This window comes from Poecilia latipinna, unplaced genomic scaffold, assembly GCF_001443285.1.
Source record: "Poecilia latipinna isolate Pla-1442-1.1 unplaced genomic scaffold, P_latipinna-1.0 Scaffold258, whole genome shotgun sequence".
Classification (NCBI taxonomy): domain Eukaryota; kingdom Metazoa; phylum Chordata; class Actinopteri; order Cyprinodontiformes; family Poeciliidae; genus Poecilia; species Poecilia latipinna.
In genome coordinates this window covers 26618-44004 of record NW_015112874.1, presented here as the reverse complement: position 1 = coordinate 44004, position 17387 = coordinate 26618, and the positions used below count along the sequence as shown (strand labels likewise).

At 38.6% G+C, this 17387-nt stretch overlaps 2 protein-coding genes across 2 annotated transcripts; one reads left to right on the top strand and one right to left on the bottom strand.

Moving 5' to 3' along the window:
* Positions 1 to 277: 277 nt before the first annotated feature.
* Positions 278 to 7954, bottom strand: lpxn (leupaxin). Its single transcript, XM_015033136.1, has 9 exons — positions 7833 to 7954; positions 6978 to 7057; positions 6807 to 6874; positions 5326 to 5422; positions 4021 to 4296; positions 3774 to 3947; positions 3212 to 3293; positions 2982 to 3130; positions 278 to 808 (listed from the first exon to the last, which is right to left on the bottom strand). The coding sequence occupies exons 1-9, from the start codon at positions 7843 to 7845 to the stop codon at positions 542 to 544; spliced, it is 1206 nt and encodes a 401-aa protein (XP_014888622.1). The 5' UTR covers positions 7846 to 7954; the 3' UTR covers positions 278 to 541.
* A 2256-nt stretch (positions 7955 to 10210) lies between these two features.
* Positions 10211 to 17374, top strand: scyl3 (SCY1-like, kinase-like 3). The gene is made up of 14 exons (XM_015033135.1): positions 10211 to 10559; positions 10649 to 10830; positions 12191 to 12376; positions 12480 to 12593; positions 12732 to 12788; positions 12874 to 12976; positions 13070 to 13181; positions 13279 to 13356; positions 13695 to 13834; positions 13946 to 14136; positions 15137 to 15308; positions 15513 to 15677; positions 15760 to 16550; positions 16839 to 17374. The coding sequence occupies exons 2-14, from the start codon at positions 10663 to 10665 to the stop codon at positions 16899 to 16901; spliced, it is 2340 nt and encodes a 779-aa protein (XP_014888621.1). The 5' UTR covers positions 10211 to 10559; positions 10649 to 10662; the 3' UTR covers positions 16902 to 17374.
* The last annotated feature ends 13 nt before the right edge of the window (positions 17375 to 17387 follow it).

Here is a 17387-nt window from a genome sequence, read left to right as displayed (position 1 = left end):
ACAAACTGTGCCAGTGTAGCCCTGATCCACTGAATACCTCTTCCAGAGTTATGATGAGTATCTTGCTGATTATTTTGTTAATGCTTTCCTTGGCAATTCAGGTAGAGCGTCATATCTTGGTGGATTCACAGTTGTGCCGTAAGTGTTCAAAGTTTAAGATATCGTTTTTTATAACCTGCCCATTCTTTAAAATTCTCACCAACTTTATCCCTGATTTTACACTTTGTTCCTTCACTCATGTTTTCTAAAAAAAAAAAAAAAAAAAAATCTTTGAGACTTTTACAGAGCAGCTGTATTTTTATTAAGATCAAAACATACATGTGTGTAACCTGTTTGCTTGGCATATGTGTTCTACATTGTATTTAGTGGTTTCAGGATAAGGAGCTTTGAATCTTATTACCTCATTCAGTAAACAGAGATACAACCTTGGAATGCAATATTATTAAAAACAGATAATCAGCTCACTGATGTGGGAAAATAGCCACCCTCTTCCAACATTAGACATTATGTCTTCATCTTTGAGCGGCTTGCTGTAAATGTCTCATAGAAAGAGCTTGTTGAAGCAAGCTGTGCAGTAGGGCTTTCCATTCTGCTCCTTGAAGATCCCGTGGCTGAGTTGCCGCAGACAAAAGGCGCAAACAAAGTGCTCAGGATGAAACTTGCGATCGAGAGCTGAGACGCAGCGGCCGGTGATGGGCTTCCCACAACCCCCGCACAGGGTGCCCTGTCTGGAGTGAAAGTGGATGGTACAGAGGGGCCGACCGTCCAGTTCCATGAAACAGCCATCGCTAAACGGCTTCAGACAGTCCTGAATTTAAAAAGGAGAAGTAAAGGATAGTGGAGGATTAGGGTAAGCAAAAATGTCCAAATAAGAGTGTATATTGCCTGCTTAAAAAAAAACAAAAAAAAACAGTAAAATATTTGCAACAGTGTCTCAACTCTTCAAGACTGCGGTCACAGTTTTGGCAATGTAGTCTATGATTACTTTCCAAAATTTGCCTTCATGACTGCTTGGTAGCAAACAAGAGACGACTGGGAAATCAGCACATTGATTATTTTAAACAAATTGTGATGAATGAAAAAGGTTATGTTTCTCATCCATATTCGAACTTGAGGAAGTGAGCAAAAGCTTTCAGTTGAACTTATGCCCACTTCATTCACACACAGTGGAGGGGACGGGAGGGATGACTGACTGGATGAAAAAAAAAAATACCCATTTGCAGTGGGATTAACACTGAGAATATATTAACAGCTTTGTCTTGTAAAATAACCTGTTATTTATAAGAAGGTTGGCTCTAATAAGGTGTTTGTTTGTTTACATTATCCAGTCTGGGCACACCCCCAAGTTGTCCTGGTGCAAGGAAATAAATATCCTATTGAGTTCCTAAATTCTGTTTCACATTCTCTTTTTTTCTTCTTCTTCTTTTTTTTTTTTTAAGAACCCTGTAATCTTTGATAATTAATTATTGGATATTAAACATATACTGTTTGGCCAGGGTTGGTGGTGCAGAGGTTGCATAAGTGTGTATGCCCTGAAGCTCAAACTTTATTGAAGAACCTAACTCCACTGTTCAGTCTTTTTGGGTAAATGCCTAACATCAATTAGAGTGAATGTAATTGATCACTAATAAAGTCCAGCTGTCCCAGCAAAAAATCTTCCCAACATTTGCTGATTTGCAACTTGTAGTTAAAGCCATAGCCAGTAGAAAGAGAACAAAGGCTCCAGAAGATCACGTTGTTCGAATGTTAAGGAGCTGCAGGAATATCTGCCAACTACTGGTTTTGTTTTTAAATGTGCAAATAAAATCTGTTCTCAACACAGCAGAGGAGCTGTTAAACATAAAGCTTTCTTCTAAAGTGAACGTCTAGATTTAAGGGTTTTTTTTAATTATTATTATTTTAATTGGAACAAATCCAAAATGTAAAACACTAAATATCACCAAAAGAACACAAAATCTAAGGTGAACTCTGGTGACGGCAGCATCGTGGTCTGGAGTTACTTTTCTTCAAGCAGAACTGGGTTTTTTTGACAAACGTGTATTGCGGCAAACGTAAGTCAGTATTGATCCAAAGCATTCGGGTTACTGGCTAGAATAATGCAATTTTCCTTCATCACCGTATTCCCAAGCATACCTTGAAGTCCACAAAATTATGACTTCATGGAAGTAAAGTTACATTTTAAGCATGGCATTGCAAAGCTAACGTCAAAAACAAAGTTTGACAGAAGCTTTGAGGGCTATGAATAAGACACGTCCACTTAGTCTGACAGGGTTGGATCACGTTTGCCAGTTTGCTCACTCTGTTCTGTATAAAAGTTACCCCACCCTATCAAACTATTAACTCCAGTTAAGATGTGGAATGCAGATGAACTTCTACTAAAGCAGAAAGAGTGCTGAAAGGTATTCAAAAAAGTGATAGTTTAAGACTGCACACTTATGTCATTGCTTCTTTTACACATTTTCTTTTCTCTTAACAGATATGCTTGATTTTTAGTTAGGTTGTACTGCACAAATATCACTGTATCGTACTGTATATATTCACATTTATTGGGATTATATTCATGGACTTAAGTTGTTGAATGTCCTAGATTGTAAAAAAATATATAAATTCAAAAGTAGAACAAACATAAAGGTGCCATTTTTACCTCTGATAAGTTTTCAGAACTCTGCGCAATTAGTATGTTCAAATACCGCCGACCGAGTAAAGAGGGAAGTGCAACAGCAGACGGGACGGCGTTTGACCGACTGCTCTACACAGCGGTGGCTTTGAAGAGGATATAAAAGATACCCACACAGAGAGAATATGGTTTCCTTGATTTATCTGCAACATTTCCACCGCAACATTTTCATCGTGCATATGGTTTGCATCAGCCCCGTGGTCAAACCGATGCAAACAAAGCAAGTGTGTGGGTATTTGTCTCATTTATTCTCAAGGTTGTGTGTGAGCCGGAGCCGTGTGTGTGGTCTGTGTTGGAGGCTCACTGCGCAGACGAAGCACTCTGGATGCCAGGTGCCATTGGCTGCAGTCAGGTAGTTCTCTCTGACGGACTCCCCACAGCCTGAGCATTTGGGAGCAAAAAGGTGGTAGAAGTCCCTGCAGCAGTACGGTTTTCCGTCCTTCTCCAGGAAGCCTTGGATAGAGACGGGATACGCTGAAATGTGTGCTAAATATTATTTCTACACTGAGGCAAATGAATTATCAAACATCTCACCGTCTGGCCCAAACAGATCTCCGCAGTGTGTGCAGAAGAAGTGCTCCGGGTGCCAAGTTTGGTCCAGAGCTGTCAAGATGTTCTGGTAGGGGAAAAAACAAAACAAAACAAAACAAAAAAAGACCAAAAATATTACATCTCTATTTTACTTTCTTTGGGGATTATTGAAGTTTGTCTCATCTCATGTAGCTAAATGTGAACAAACACAAAAAAAGTGAACAGTGAGCCACATGAAGGGAATCACCAGGGATGCTGCATTAGTTTCTGATTAATGTCTTTGGTCTGTACCATGAGGTAATCCCAGTTTGCAAAACCACCAGTATGGGTTTTCCTTTTATTTATTAGCATAACATGTGGTCTTGGCCATGAAAAAAAAACAACAACATCCAACATGTCATCATGCAATCATCGAAATTTTACTATGTGGATTAATGGATGTAAAATTTTGACTGGACATTTAGGATGTGAATCAAGAAACAAAAAGAGAAGCTGAGATTAAGTTTATTTAAAATGCTTTGCATAAAGCGAAATACTGCATAGTTGGAGTTTCTCATTGTAATACCTGCAATATCGGCCCCTTGCAGTAGGCGCAGCGTGGAGAAAAGAGCTGATGGTAGTCTTTGTCACAATACGGCCGTCCCTCTCTCTCAAAGAAGCCTGTTGTGCTCAGCTCCTTCTTGCACACCATGCACACAAAGTGCTCAGGGTGCCACACCTCACCCAGAGCTGTGATCATCTAAACAATAATAGTCAAATGAAGTGAAAAAACTGCTTTGGCTGTATTTAAATTTAAAAAGGTCACCTTTTACCTTTCCAACAATGCATTTGTTGCATGCAGCACAGTGGCCTTTGGCTGTGGTGCGCACACCGATCTTCTCCAGGTCCGAGCTCAGCCCTCCGAGCAGGTCATCTATAGAATCTGTTTTCTGTGTCTGGATCGAGGGTTTTGGGTTGGAACTTGCCGGGCCGCTGCTGCTGCAGCTGCTGCTGTCGCTGTCCTTCTGCCCTGATCTCCCATCCTCGTCTTTTTTTTTTGTAAACTGCTTCTGTGTCAGTGGTGGAGGGGCTGATGGAGGTAAGTGGTTCTAAATAAAGATACATGGAAGTCAAAATGTCAGGTTTAGTCTTTACATGTGCTAAAGAGATTTAAGTGCTTAAGTGATCAAATACTGAAATATTATTTCAGGTTGTGCAATGGTGATGTTGGTGCAATACTGTCCTCTACTGTTAAACCTTAATAATTTATTTCATTTATAAAATGTCGCTCTACTGCACCCTCAGGATGTAGGTGGTTACCAAAAGCATCTCACTGAAGTTATTTCCATCTAAAGGGCAGTGTGAACTTTATTCACACATTTTTGTTGATATCTTTCGCTAAATTGGCAAAACAAGGTAAGATTTGAGTGTTTACTTGCAATAAAATGTTTTTTGTTGAGGAAAAAAAAAGGGTAGATAATGATAAATTTCAATATCTTTTGTAAAAACTGAGTATTTGATTAAGTGTCCAATTTTTTTTTTCTCCCCATAATAGCACGGTTGCAATCAGAAATATTCAACTCATTAAATTTTATCTTATTAACAAGATGCAATATTTGGGTGCAACAAATGTGTTAACGTCACACATTTTAAATACCTATGAAATATTGTTTTAAAGCTGTGTGGAAATTTTAACAACCTGCAATGAATTTAAAACAATTCACTTTGTTTTAAGGCTTGTTGACACCAATCAAGCCTTTGGAAACTTAGTAAGGATTCCTACTAAGTTTGTTCCTTTTGTGAGGCAGACATAAGCACCGCACAAGAAAAACAGTATCAATAAAGCTGTGAGAGATTATATCACCTCACCTGAAGGGCTGTAAGAAAATTTGCAAAAATATTAACATTCCAGTATTATAAGGGTCATAAGTCCCCAGATTTGGTCAAAATCCACTTTTCTACAAAGTATTTTTCTGCAAATGGGTTAAATCTTTTCTGATTCCAACTGTGCATCATTTCTTGGTAAACTCATTTTTACCAAGAAATCACTTCTACGAGACACTATTACACACAAAATGTGAATTGTGATCATTTATAACCATTTCCTGACACATCCAGGTCAACAGCTTTATACTGACCCCTTCTGCTAAACCCATCAGGTCTTGTAGGATAGACTCCAGTTCTAGAGTTGGTGAGTCCGGAGGCAGAGCAGCTGCAACAGGAGCGGGTAGGTCACTGTGTTAAAAACAAATGTCAAAAAATAAATTATAAATAAATACATGATGACACTTCAAAAAACTTTGTGATAATAAAAAAGCATTTTGAGACCAAAATTACAGTTTTATTTTTTTTTTCCCCATGTTTTAGGTGCTTAACTAAATAATATTGGGAATAGATTTTGCCTAAGCAAATTTGGCTTTTAGATGCATTTTATGATGGTTGAAAGCGATTTAAAGTAAAATCAGAAAAGGCCGGAACAGCATAACTTAACTCATAAACAAATAAGTTATGAGCATGTGTGAAAGGTAGATTGAAACAAGAAGACATTTTCAACACTTAAATCTATTAAACACAAAATAGCTAATTATCTTCAAAATAAAATCATCATACTATGAAAAATTGATCTAAATTTGCAACCACATGAAATGCATGGTTTGGAATTGTCTTGCTCAAAGAAGCATTCAGATGAATGTGCTTAATTTTTTCTAAACTTTCAATATAAATTTTGTTCATAAAATACCATAGTGCTGTCTATGCTGTGTGCTTTTGTGCTAGTTAAAACCACACAAAGTTCAGATAGTGTATGCGTTAAGCTAATTTGCAAAGGGTGTGCTTTCTTTTTATCCAGAACATTTGCTGCTCCAAAACATTGCATGCATGTGCCAAATTAATGAAGTGCTTTTACATTGAATGTCACACTGAATCCATCAGATTATATGATTTATTTATGTTTTTCCGACTCAGAAGACATGCAGCCTTGTGGGATCCTGATGTTACATGTTTACTTCACATAGTGGAGTTTTAACTGGTGGAGACTAAAAAACCATGTTCTCATCATGGTCTGCGGACTTTAAGTGGTTTCGGTTTACGACGAGCTGATCCTTTGCAAATATCTTGTTTTTCAGTTGTTACACGCCTTTTTTTTTTTTTTTTACTATAACTGTTTTAATTAGCTTTGATCCATTTATTTTGTTTGTGTCCTCCTTTGACACCATCCTTGTCCCGATCGCTGTCTTTGACTGACTACCACTTGAGCTTATTTCCAATTACTTCCTTCTGTGTGTTTACTCAACTGCTTTGTTGTTTTGTTGCCAAGATGTCGTTTAACTTATTTCACCTGTCAGACATACTTGACACAAACTCTATCGTGTGGTAGATACAACCACACACACCACACTAGCTGTCGCTAATTACTTGTTGTTTTATGCATTCCAACAATATTTGACCACCATTGTTTTGCAAGGCAAATATGACAAACTGTATGAATATATTTGCTGTCTTGTAGCGACTTAATTTTTTGCTGGTGATGATACAACAAAACACTAAAATTCTGTGTAAAATTCTGTTTAATCTTACACTAAAACACAGGACAAACAGCAGACAGGCATTTATACATTACCTGTAGACATTAGAGCCCGCTGAGCTTTTCTCTCTCTTTTTGTCTCCTGCAAGAATGGCAGCCGGAGCCTGTGTGGACAACGAAGTTACATTGACATGTTGTTTACATATATTTTGGACCTTGATTTAGTCCATTTAAAATGATAAACATATTTCCTTCTCTTTTGTTCACCTGTCCACCAGTTGCAGTGGTGGCTTCTTGGAGACTGTTTGAGCCTGTAGGACTCAAAGCCAGCTCCTCCAACAGCAAATCTGCAGAAGAATGCAACTCGTGAAGCTTCATAGCGACTTATGGGTTGTGGTGTAACAGACTCATCTCGAGTAGTGTTAATGTTATAGCTGAGAACATAATTGTGCTTGTTAACCAGCACAAAACATAGATTTTTTTTTTTTTGCAGGGTAGTGAATTTCCTGTGAGGATAAAGGTGCAAACAAACTGAGGTTGTTTCATAAAAGTCGACTTCCTGAGGAAATGAGAACATGCTACGCTGCAGAAGTGAAACTTGTCTTAATGTCACAAGAATGTGGTGACAAATGCCGAGGCAATCTCATGAAATCTTTTTGTAACGCGTTATTAAAAGGGAAACATGGAGATAAACAATTAAGCATATCCAACATGCGTTGTACTGGTCTAGAGCGAAAGAGTCAAAATTTTGGTCGCTACAAAGAAAGCTAGATGTCAAGTTTGAAGCAAGGAGCACGTTGTAGATATTGCGATTACTTTCAAACTGCTCATTTGCATTTACATGTTGTTAGATCAGCATTTCTCAAGCACAGTCAGCAGAATCTGTATGTTGTAAAACAAAACAACTTACTAAAAAGCAATTGGTTGGTAAAACAAATAAAAAAAAAAAGATCAATTACAATTTCTCATGATAGACCCAAAATGATATTGTTTGTAGTAAATCCTGAACAGCACAGATGTGTTTATATAGTTGATCTTGGTCAGTAATCTTAATTGTGTATTAAAGCTTCATATATATGCAGTTTTCATGTTATCATCAGCAAAGAAAGAAAGTCAACTTACCGAGTTCATCCATGTTGTTTCCTGCTCTCAACACTTGGGTGTGTGTGCTTTTTTTTCTTTACTGCTGGTTTGTCACTGGGGCAACAAGCCTTGTTTCTCATCAGATCTACACCACTACTTCCTGCAAGGAAGTTTTTTTCTTTTTTTTGTTACCATAATAAGATCTAATGCTGCGTGATATCGCAGTTCAAGGATCAAACCTTCAAGTTTTATCTTGATCTTGCAACATTTTCTCACATTTTATACTCAGTTTTGAAATGTGCTTGAAATAAATTGTGCATGCTACTTGTTAGTGTGAATGGTAAATGATTAAAACAACGTGTTTATAGTACCAGAATTATTTTAACAATTGTAATGGCTTTAATAAGACATTTATACATACAAAGAGATATGTACGTTTTGCTTGCTGAAGTGTATCATCGTGAAGATGAAAGTAGGTTGTAAATTGATGCTATCTCAGTGGAGGTAGTTTAACAACTCACATATTAATTTAGTACAGACACATTTAGTTAATATTTCGAAATGAAAACATGACTTGAATGTTCACACAAAAGCATTGAGGCAACAAAGGCAAAAATGTGATCTTTGTATTTGTCTAAAAAAATACATCACAATTGGGCGGTACTGAATGCTCCCTTTGATGGTAAACTGAACTAAAAGTGATTCTGAAAGTCATCAAGGTCGCAGAATTATGGCTTAAACCTGACATGTAGGGAGGCAGCGTTCATAAACTTATTTTTATTTTATTTTTTTTTTGTAAAACTCAGCTAAAGTTGCTAAGAACAAAAGTTCCTGCAATATCTGTCATTCCAAAGTGATAGATACCAATCATTAATTGGTTGCAATTAATGATTATTACAATGACAAAATGAAACACTGCACATCAACAGTATAGTTATTAAAACAATACCACAACGCTGCATGTAGCAACCAGCAATATAAAACTGCTATTAATGTAATAACTTGTAAACAATGTGATCAAGGCTTTTTTATCCAATCCTGTAATACCAATGAGGAAGTAAGTTATACGACTGACATATCACTTTTTTAAAAAGTATTTAAGATTTAATAACTCTTAAATAGTTGCTTATATTATAATACCCAAGTTTGCAAATTTTAGGTAATTTGGTATGGCTGCAAAACCCAGTTGAAAAATATATTATATATATATATATATATTTTAAAACATAATGTGTAGATATAAAAATTCATAATTGTATAGACTGACAAATAATCTAGAATTAATTTCTAGGAAGTGTTTTCTAATAAGTGTTCCTTTGTGCTTTGCCAATTACCAGTCAATAATGTAATGAGTTACTATTGGCAAAGTTGAATTGCATGACTGGCTAAAAAGTTTTATCAAATTTTCACATAATAGCCTTTAATACATTTAATACAGGCAAAATATTAAGTTACTTTCAAATATTGTGGAATTAGCCATCACTAGTTGGCACAGTATCTAATAAATGGACCACAATATGTCTCAAAGCTAAAAAGAAAATTACTTCTTGTAGGACATGTCCAAAAATGCTAAAAATAAATAAATAAATAAATAAATAAATAAATAAATAAATAAATAAATAAATAAATAAAATAAATTAAAAGATAAATGAGAAGTATGGATCAGATGTCCAAATCACCTCAGCAGAGTCCTTTAGAGATGGGGTACAAGTGGCTCCATCTGGATCCTTATGGGAACTACTCCTTACCTTATTATTGAGGCTGAACATAGTAAAATGATATCCGATACTAATTTTGACTGCTTACATCCAGGACGTCTTTCTGTTTTCTCACATACAGTGAAAGCTCCCCTTACAGTTTTTATTATTATTTCTAAGATCTCACGATAACTGACCAAAACAGGGCCTCCTCAAGCAAAATGTTGTCAACACATTGCTGGTTGCTACGTGAACATTATATTTTTAAAATCATTAAAAGAGCCAGAATCATCTTCAAATCTCTGCTGCCACTCCACCTGGACGATGTCAGGTATGCCACTCTTATTTGCATGTAGTTTTCATCAATTGAAAGCGCAAACCGACATGCAGGTCCTTCTAACGAGCCTCTCTTATCTGTGAACAATTTCGACCAAAATGATCAGACAAACAATATTTTCTGAGACCTAATGAAGCGTTAAATCTATATTTTAAAAACGTATTTCACTTTTGTCGTTGCCTAGTTCTCTATGTTCATTTTCAACACCATGTGGCAGTCACCTGCGTTATCTCGCACCACTTTGGTTGCAACCACTTAGTAAAACATGAGGGACATCTGCTGCGAATATGTTTAACAATTGAAGCTAATTCAAGGGTACATTTTCCGATTATAATGCTCGAGTGTTTTTAAATATCATGCTTGACCCTTTTTATGCATCATTTAAAGCAACTGAACCCTGTACTGTCATTGATACTTTTCATCTTTTTATTCGCCCCTGTTTGATGGTTTAGTCGTTCCCGGAAGAACCAGTGTTTACAGCAGCGCAGTAATAGTTGGAGGTATAGAGTCGAACTTAAATAGGAACTATGTGTGGGGTTTTTTTAGAGTTGTAATATATTGTTAATGCATTTGTCTAAATTACCAATAACCTGTGATAAAAATGACGGTTTGGACGAGAAAGAGCGGCCGACAAGCTGGCTAGCGTTGCTGGGTTAGCCAGCGAGGCGAGAGTAGCAGCAGCTGCTAACTTAGCACGGAGCGGCTGCTGGTCCATCCAGTCCAGGATCTCAGGTATGTCCGCCTCACCCTCAAACAGGTGTTCAGGTGTACGTGTGTCGGAGACAAGCAGTCGCATCGGTTCGTTTCCCCGTGTTCGGCAGGGAGACAAGCGGCCATGGGTGCAGAGAGCAGCGCGGCGCGGGGTTGCACTCTGCTGGAGGAGCCGCTGCTGACCCTGCCCTCCGGACCCACCATGTACTCGGCGGTTCTCCAGGACGGGAAGCCTGCTTCTGTGTTTGTTCACAAGCGGGACAATGAAGAGAAAGTCAACAAAACTGCTAAGGTGAGCTCGCATAAAGGCCTTTCTCCGGAGCTGTGGAATATTTGCACTTGCTGCATTTTATTTACTCCTTATTCCTATAATAAGCTGTCATTGCAAAACTATTTCGTTCAGTGTAGCGATGGAGATTTTGCCTCCTCAATCAATTTAAAAAGATAATATCAGCGACAGACGTGTATTTATTATCAAAGTCTCTCAAAGACTAAGCAAACTTTTGTGAAACTGTCTAATACACAAGTTTTGAGATTAAAACAAGTCTTCATTTTTGATAACTTTTCATGGCAGCAATTTGCGTCTAGGTTGTAACAGAGGATAATCATAAAACTCATTTGTACATTGTTTTATTCCTGCTACTAAATGACCTGCTAGCATTTCTAAAGTGGCCATAGTTTGAACAAGGTTGCTGATATCACTTTCATTTTGATTACGTTAGAAGAGCAGAGTGGTTACTTAAATAGGAGTTTGCCTCAAATCCTTCTTTGTCAACCAAGATTGTAATGAAACAAGTGGTATTTTCAATACTTAATATTTAAAGAGCATATCAGGTTGGAAAGGTTGCACCCAAATCAATAATTAGCTCACTAGTGGAGAGCAATTCATACCCAAGAAATGATATAAAGAGTCTGGGGCCATTTCTTGAAGACTATTCAACGACTCAGTGCCCTGCATGTACAGGTGTGTCCCTTCAGACAGCTGAATAACTTGTTCAGTTTGCCATTCTGTTTTATAGCAGCCTGGTAATAAACCATTTATTTCATTCAGATGTGTTCAACTTGGAAGCACCCTGGCTCTTGAGGACAGGAGTCGGACACGTCGGCACTATAGGAAAGGGTTGCCAGCAGACAGATTTAAGCATTTCTGTGCACACATAGCTTTGAGCAGTAGCCTTGTGTCATGTAGCAGGAAAGACTCAAACATGGAGAAACAAACCCTGAGCAACGGACCAAGAATGATTTGGTGATTAATAATAATATAATAGAGCACTATGTTTTAGGGCAGAAGTGATATCCAAGTGGCTCAGGGATAAAAGCACTGAAATGTGTCCTTGAACAGGAAGCTCTCAAAGTTTCTGCAAATTTACCTTCCCGTTCGCCGTTTCTCCTAGAGGTTCACACCACTGTGCAACTCCAAAGCAAAGAAATATTGACTTATTTCTTTGATGAAATGTGTTTAAAAACACAATGTCCTCTTAATGAAATAGGCTTTGGTTTGACTGCTTTGAAGAGCTTGTGAACGTCTAATGCTTTAAGTTGTATTCATAAAATACCAAGCATTTGAAATGCATATTTTACAGACACAAAACAAATGTGGCAGAATCAATTTTAAGCGCACAACTAATGAAGCCACTTTTCACGTCCTGCAGCATCTGAAGACGCTGAGGCACCCGTGTCTGCTCCGCTTCCTGTCCTGCTCGGTGCAGGACGGCGGCATCCACCTCGTGACGGAACACGTCCAGCCGCTGGAGCAGCTGTTGGACAGCCTGTCCCCGGAGGAAATCTGCGCTGGCATCTACGACGTCCTGCAGGCACTCGTCTTTCTGCACGAGAGGGTGAGCGAGACTAGGATCCATTTGCTTCTGTCGCCAGCGACCCGGGTGGACATTTTCCTCTTGCCTCTCTTGTGTTGAAACCTGGCTGCATCTCGTTGCCCAGGGTAAATCGAGCCACAACAACGTCTGCGTTTCCTCTGTGTTCGTCAGTGAAGACGGCCACTGGAAGCTGGGAGGGATGGAGACCGTGTGCAAGTTCTCTGAAGCAACTCCAGAGGTAGAAGACGGAATAATAGCAGATTTATTGTTATCAAATATTCTTTGGGTGGATTTTCACATGCGCGTTAAAAGATTAAAGAAGTTTTGGAACTTGGTTTTCAACGGATCAGTTAATTTGACTGTATTTCTGTGTCAGTTTCTCGATAGCATTCAGAGTGCTAGAGAGGCCTCCTGTGTTCCTCCTGAAGAGCAGGTCAGTGAGTTTGACTTTATCACAAAAATGTGGAAAAAATTCTCCCTCCTACATTTTCATTAAAAACAAAAGACATTGTTGACAGGTGGAAGGCTTTCAAATCCTTCCAGACAACCATGCTCACGCTCGGGACTGTTACTCGTTTGGTACAATGGTGGAGGCTCTGGTCCCTCTGCTGAGTGACTATGGTGAGTGTAGATGACTTGATGAAAATCTGGTTGTAAGTTGTTAAATTTCACTTCTTTTTCTTCCTCTGCTCTTCTTTTCTGTGTCGTTTCTAGTGTCGCAAGAGCTCTCCGACGGTCTGACAAAAACCCTGCAGGCAGGCCTGCTGAACTCTGACCCCCTGGCTCGACCTCCACTCAGCTCCTTGCTCAATCATAGCTTCTTCAGGTTCTTGTGCATTTCTTTTATTAGCATTTGGAGCATTTTATACTCACAAAACTGTGATTCTAAACACAATGCTATTTTTTTTTTCTTCTGTGAATAGGAATGACTTTCTGGAAGTACTGAATTTTCTGAAGACCCTCACTCTGAAGACTGAAGAGGAAAAAAATGAATTTTTTAAGTACTAATTTGTTTTGTTTAAATCTAATATTAGGTGTACTCATAATTTGCAATGCATTGCAAACGTATTGATATCCCGTAAGATATTGTACATTTGTCACGTTATAACCACGTACTGTAAGCTGCAAGAGCAGAAGGGACTGAATATAAATATTACATTCTTAAGACTTTCAACTTTCATCCATCACATACAATCCAATAAAAATACATTAAGGTTTATACTTGCAATGTGACAAATGTTTAAACCGTTTTAGGAGTCTGAATACTTTGAAAAGGGATTGTAAATTTTAATGGCGTCTGAATTTTCTTTGGTGTTATTTTTTTTTAAATATATTTCAGGTTTCTCCTTGACCGAGTCCAGAACCTTCCTGAAGAGCTGATTGCTTCACGCCTTGTCCCCAAACTTCTCCACTCCCTTGTTTTTGCAGAACCCATGGCCGTCAAGAGCTTCCTCCCTCATTTGTTAAGACCAAAAAAGGGTAATATGGCATTTTATCAAGAATATGTCAAGTAACTTGAAAAAGAGATGCTTAAATGTTTAAGCAAGTAAATGCATAACTAAAAACTCATAATTTCACCTCTGTGGTCAGATTCCAGTCAAGATGATGGCAGTGAGGATTGTCTGCTGTCTGTGTCCCTTCATCGGAAACATGTGATTCCTCAGCTGCTTAAACTCTACCAAGTAAACGAAGAGCACATTCGGATTGTGCTCTTGACTCACATCCACATCTACGCCGAATTCTTCTCCCACGATGAACTAAAAAATCAGATTCTACCTCAGGTAAAAGCTCAGTTTTGTGTTATTACTCAACACGCGCAGTTAAAGGTGTCGAGGTGTTTTGGATTTGTTTCAGTTTAGTGCAGCACAAGCAGCTAGACCAGAAAATCATTTGTTTTAGTTGTAGTCTTGGTCCTGTTGGTTCGGGGCAAAAGTTATGCCGCATATTATCAACCAAATTTGACAATACATGTCCTATTATCATCAAATGTTACTTCTGTTTTTTGTGATTGAAGTATTTTTGGCATGTAAACCCCAACTGCCATCACTTACCTACTCCTGGTTGTGAAGTTGGTGTTGAATAGTAAAACATAAAGAGAGAAATATAACTGTCAGATTTCAGGTTTATTTCAGGTTATATCACAATGATAAGAAATGAAGGGCTAAAACTAGTTGATGTAAAGTTACCAAACAAAAGTAGTCAACATCCATGAGTAATTGACAGACCAAATCTTCACCATTTAACTTAAGAACTTGTCGTCATCAGCAGCATGCCCAAGTGGTGTCCCCCAGGGATGTAATCTTGGTCCCTTTCTGTTCTTTTTACACCTGCTTGTATTTGACGTCGAGTTTAAAGTAGCATCCGTTTTACTTACAATTTTGAAAACAAAAGAAACAGTTAATACAATTTGGACAACATGACCATATCCTTCTTTGTGAGTTAGGGCCAGTAAAAATATCCACATTTTGGTTTCCTTCAAAATCCTGAATGCTATTTTTAAAACAATTTTTCCATCCATACAATGACGAATGCAAGTGTTAAAACCATTTAATATTATTATTTTTTTTACTTTATGATTCTTGCTCAGGTCAAGACATTTCTCTCATTCTTACACTTCTGGAGAAGTTATCAGTGCCTTTATTTCTTTCAGTCAGCCTTATTCTCATATTTCTGAATGTTTTGTCTGCACCTCTAGGATGCAGCCTAGTGCTTTATAAACTGTTTTATATAAATTTTTTTCCCCCTTTTTTTTTTTTTTTTTTTTTTTTTTACTGGGTACAGGTTTTGTTGGGGATGAGAGACACCAATGACTCTCTGGTTGCCATGACTCTCCAAAGTCTTGCTGTGTTGGTGCCTTTGCTGGGAGCTCAAGTGGTTGTTGGTGGAGACAGAAGCAAGGTCTTTAAACGCACAACACCAAGTTTTACCAGGTCTGCAGAGGTCACACCTGAAAGTAAGGAACTCCTTATTGAGATAAAAGCTGACACAGCTATTGTTGGACTCCACGTTTAGTGTCCAAAAGGATTATCCAGATCAATTTAATCCATTTAAAAATTTGTAAACAAGTGTCAAATGATGTTTTCTTACTAGCATATGGAGGGTAGAAACAGGTTTTACCGACAGCACGCACTAATGATATTTTACTTGTATTCCTTAGCTTCTCCTGTCCACATAGTTGGAAGCTCAAACTCTCAGATGGTTCAACCCTCCAAAATCCTGAATATGCTCCCCAAACCATCAGAGACCAAAGGCTCAGACTTCAGCCACGTGGGAAACTTGACAGGCACACAAGAGAAGCCCAGGGTGATTCCGCCATCATCTGGTAAGACCTTTATGCTGTTTAAGTTGGGTGTCGACTTTATTGTAGCTGAAATTCAGTGTGGCCTCTTTGTTGTGTTTTCCAGATAACAGCCGAAAAATGCCTTTAACCTTAAACGGCTTTCATCGGGATAATAATAGACAGGAAGTGTTCCTCGGTTCGGAGCAGGCTGACAGGCTGGAGGGCCCTGTGGAGGACTGGCCTGACTGGAGTGAAAACGATGTGGGAGAAAGTAGAAATGCGCAGTCTGTCCACATCCACATTGAGGCATCAGAGGGAGTTGATGCTATTGGCAGCAGCCTCCCAAATGAGAACGCAGAGGAGGAGCCTTGGGATGACTTTGAGGATCCTGAACCGACGTCGGATCTCTCCCCTACAGCTCCTTCTGCAGATTCACTGATTCTAACACCTTCCAGACGGAGCACCACTACGTCCGCTGATCAAATTACTGAAGCGTTGACACTAAAATCCTCGAAACCCCTAAAGCTGACCTCGGCGCTGTATCAGTCGACACAGGGTAAGAGTGCTTCCTCATTGGACGATGACTGGAGTCAAAAGGATTTCCAGAAACCACTAAGCCCATCAGCCCCAGTGCCCAAATCAACAGTGCCAACGAAGAGCGACAGGACAGGAGGTCTGGGGGATGAGTTCACTATTAAGGTGAAAAAGAAGGTAGAGCAAGACCCAGAACTGGATTTGTTTGCAGACATGGTGCCGGACATCAAGTTATCTTCAACCGTTCTGCTGCCTCTAGAGGAGAGAAGTGTGCATGTCGCAGGAACGTCAGCAGTCTTTTCAGATAAAACTCTTGAGATGGACTCAGCCATTGATACTGTAACCCTCACTGCCAAGTTTGCAGCAGCTAACCTGTCTGAGGTGGGTTTTTCAATTGTTATTGAATCCATTTATGGTAGATGAATCATTATATAGAGACTTATTTTAAAGTTGTATTTGTAATTGGAAAAACCAAGTCAGTTAGTGATCAAATGTGTGTGGGTCACTAGATTAATTATGTTTGGCTGTCACAACTAACTAACTTGCGCGATTGAAAGTTTTGATTCTGCTTGATAATTTATGCCCAAAGAATGTTGGTTTTATGACTTTCAAATGTACCGTTTTAATAAAGATGTTTCACTTGTTCCTGTTTTGGTCCGTTTTTTTAAGGCTGAGGCAGATGGCTGGGGAGATGGAGATGACCTCAACTGGGAGGATGAGAATGCCTGGTGATGGCGACTGACGCTAAACTCAATCTGGAGCAAAACACTCAACCACTGGAAACCTTTAATCCATGCACCACATCTGGAGCGCCACTGTCCCACAAAGCTGGAAGGAGCTTCTCATAAAACGATGCAGTCTGATCAAGGAGGGCCAAAATTTTTTTATCGCTGTTTATTATGGGAACGTGGTGATACATGGGCTGCCCGATGGTGCTAGACCTGGACAGAAGAAGCCATTTGTAATTGTTTGCCAGTTGACATTAGTCACCTCAGTAATGGTTAAGAATCCTAACTAGAGGTAAATGGCGTTGCTTTCATTTGCTCTTTTTTTATGTGCCAAATCAACTGTTAGCATCAAGCTCAAGATACATTTTTAGCAGGACAAAGGTTGATTTCTTAAAGGCTTGCACTTTGAATGAATGTGAAATAGAAAATATATTTATTTGAGCTTTTTGGTTGGTGGTGAAATAAACATTTTGCTGCAAAAAATGTTTTT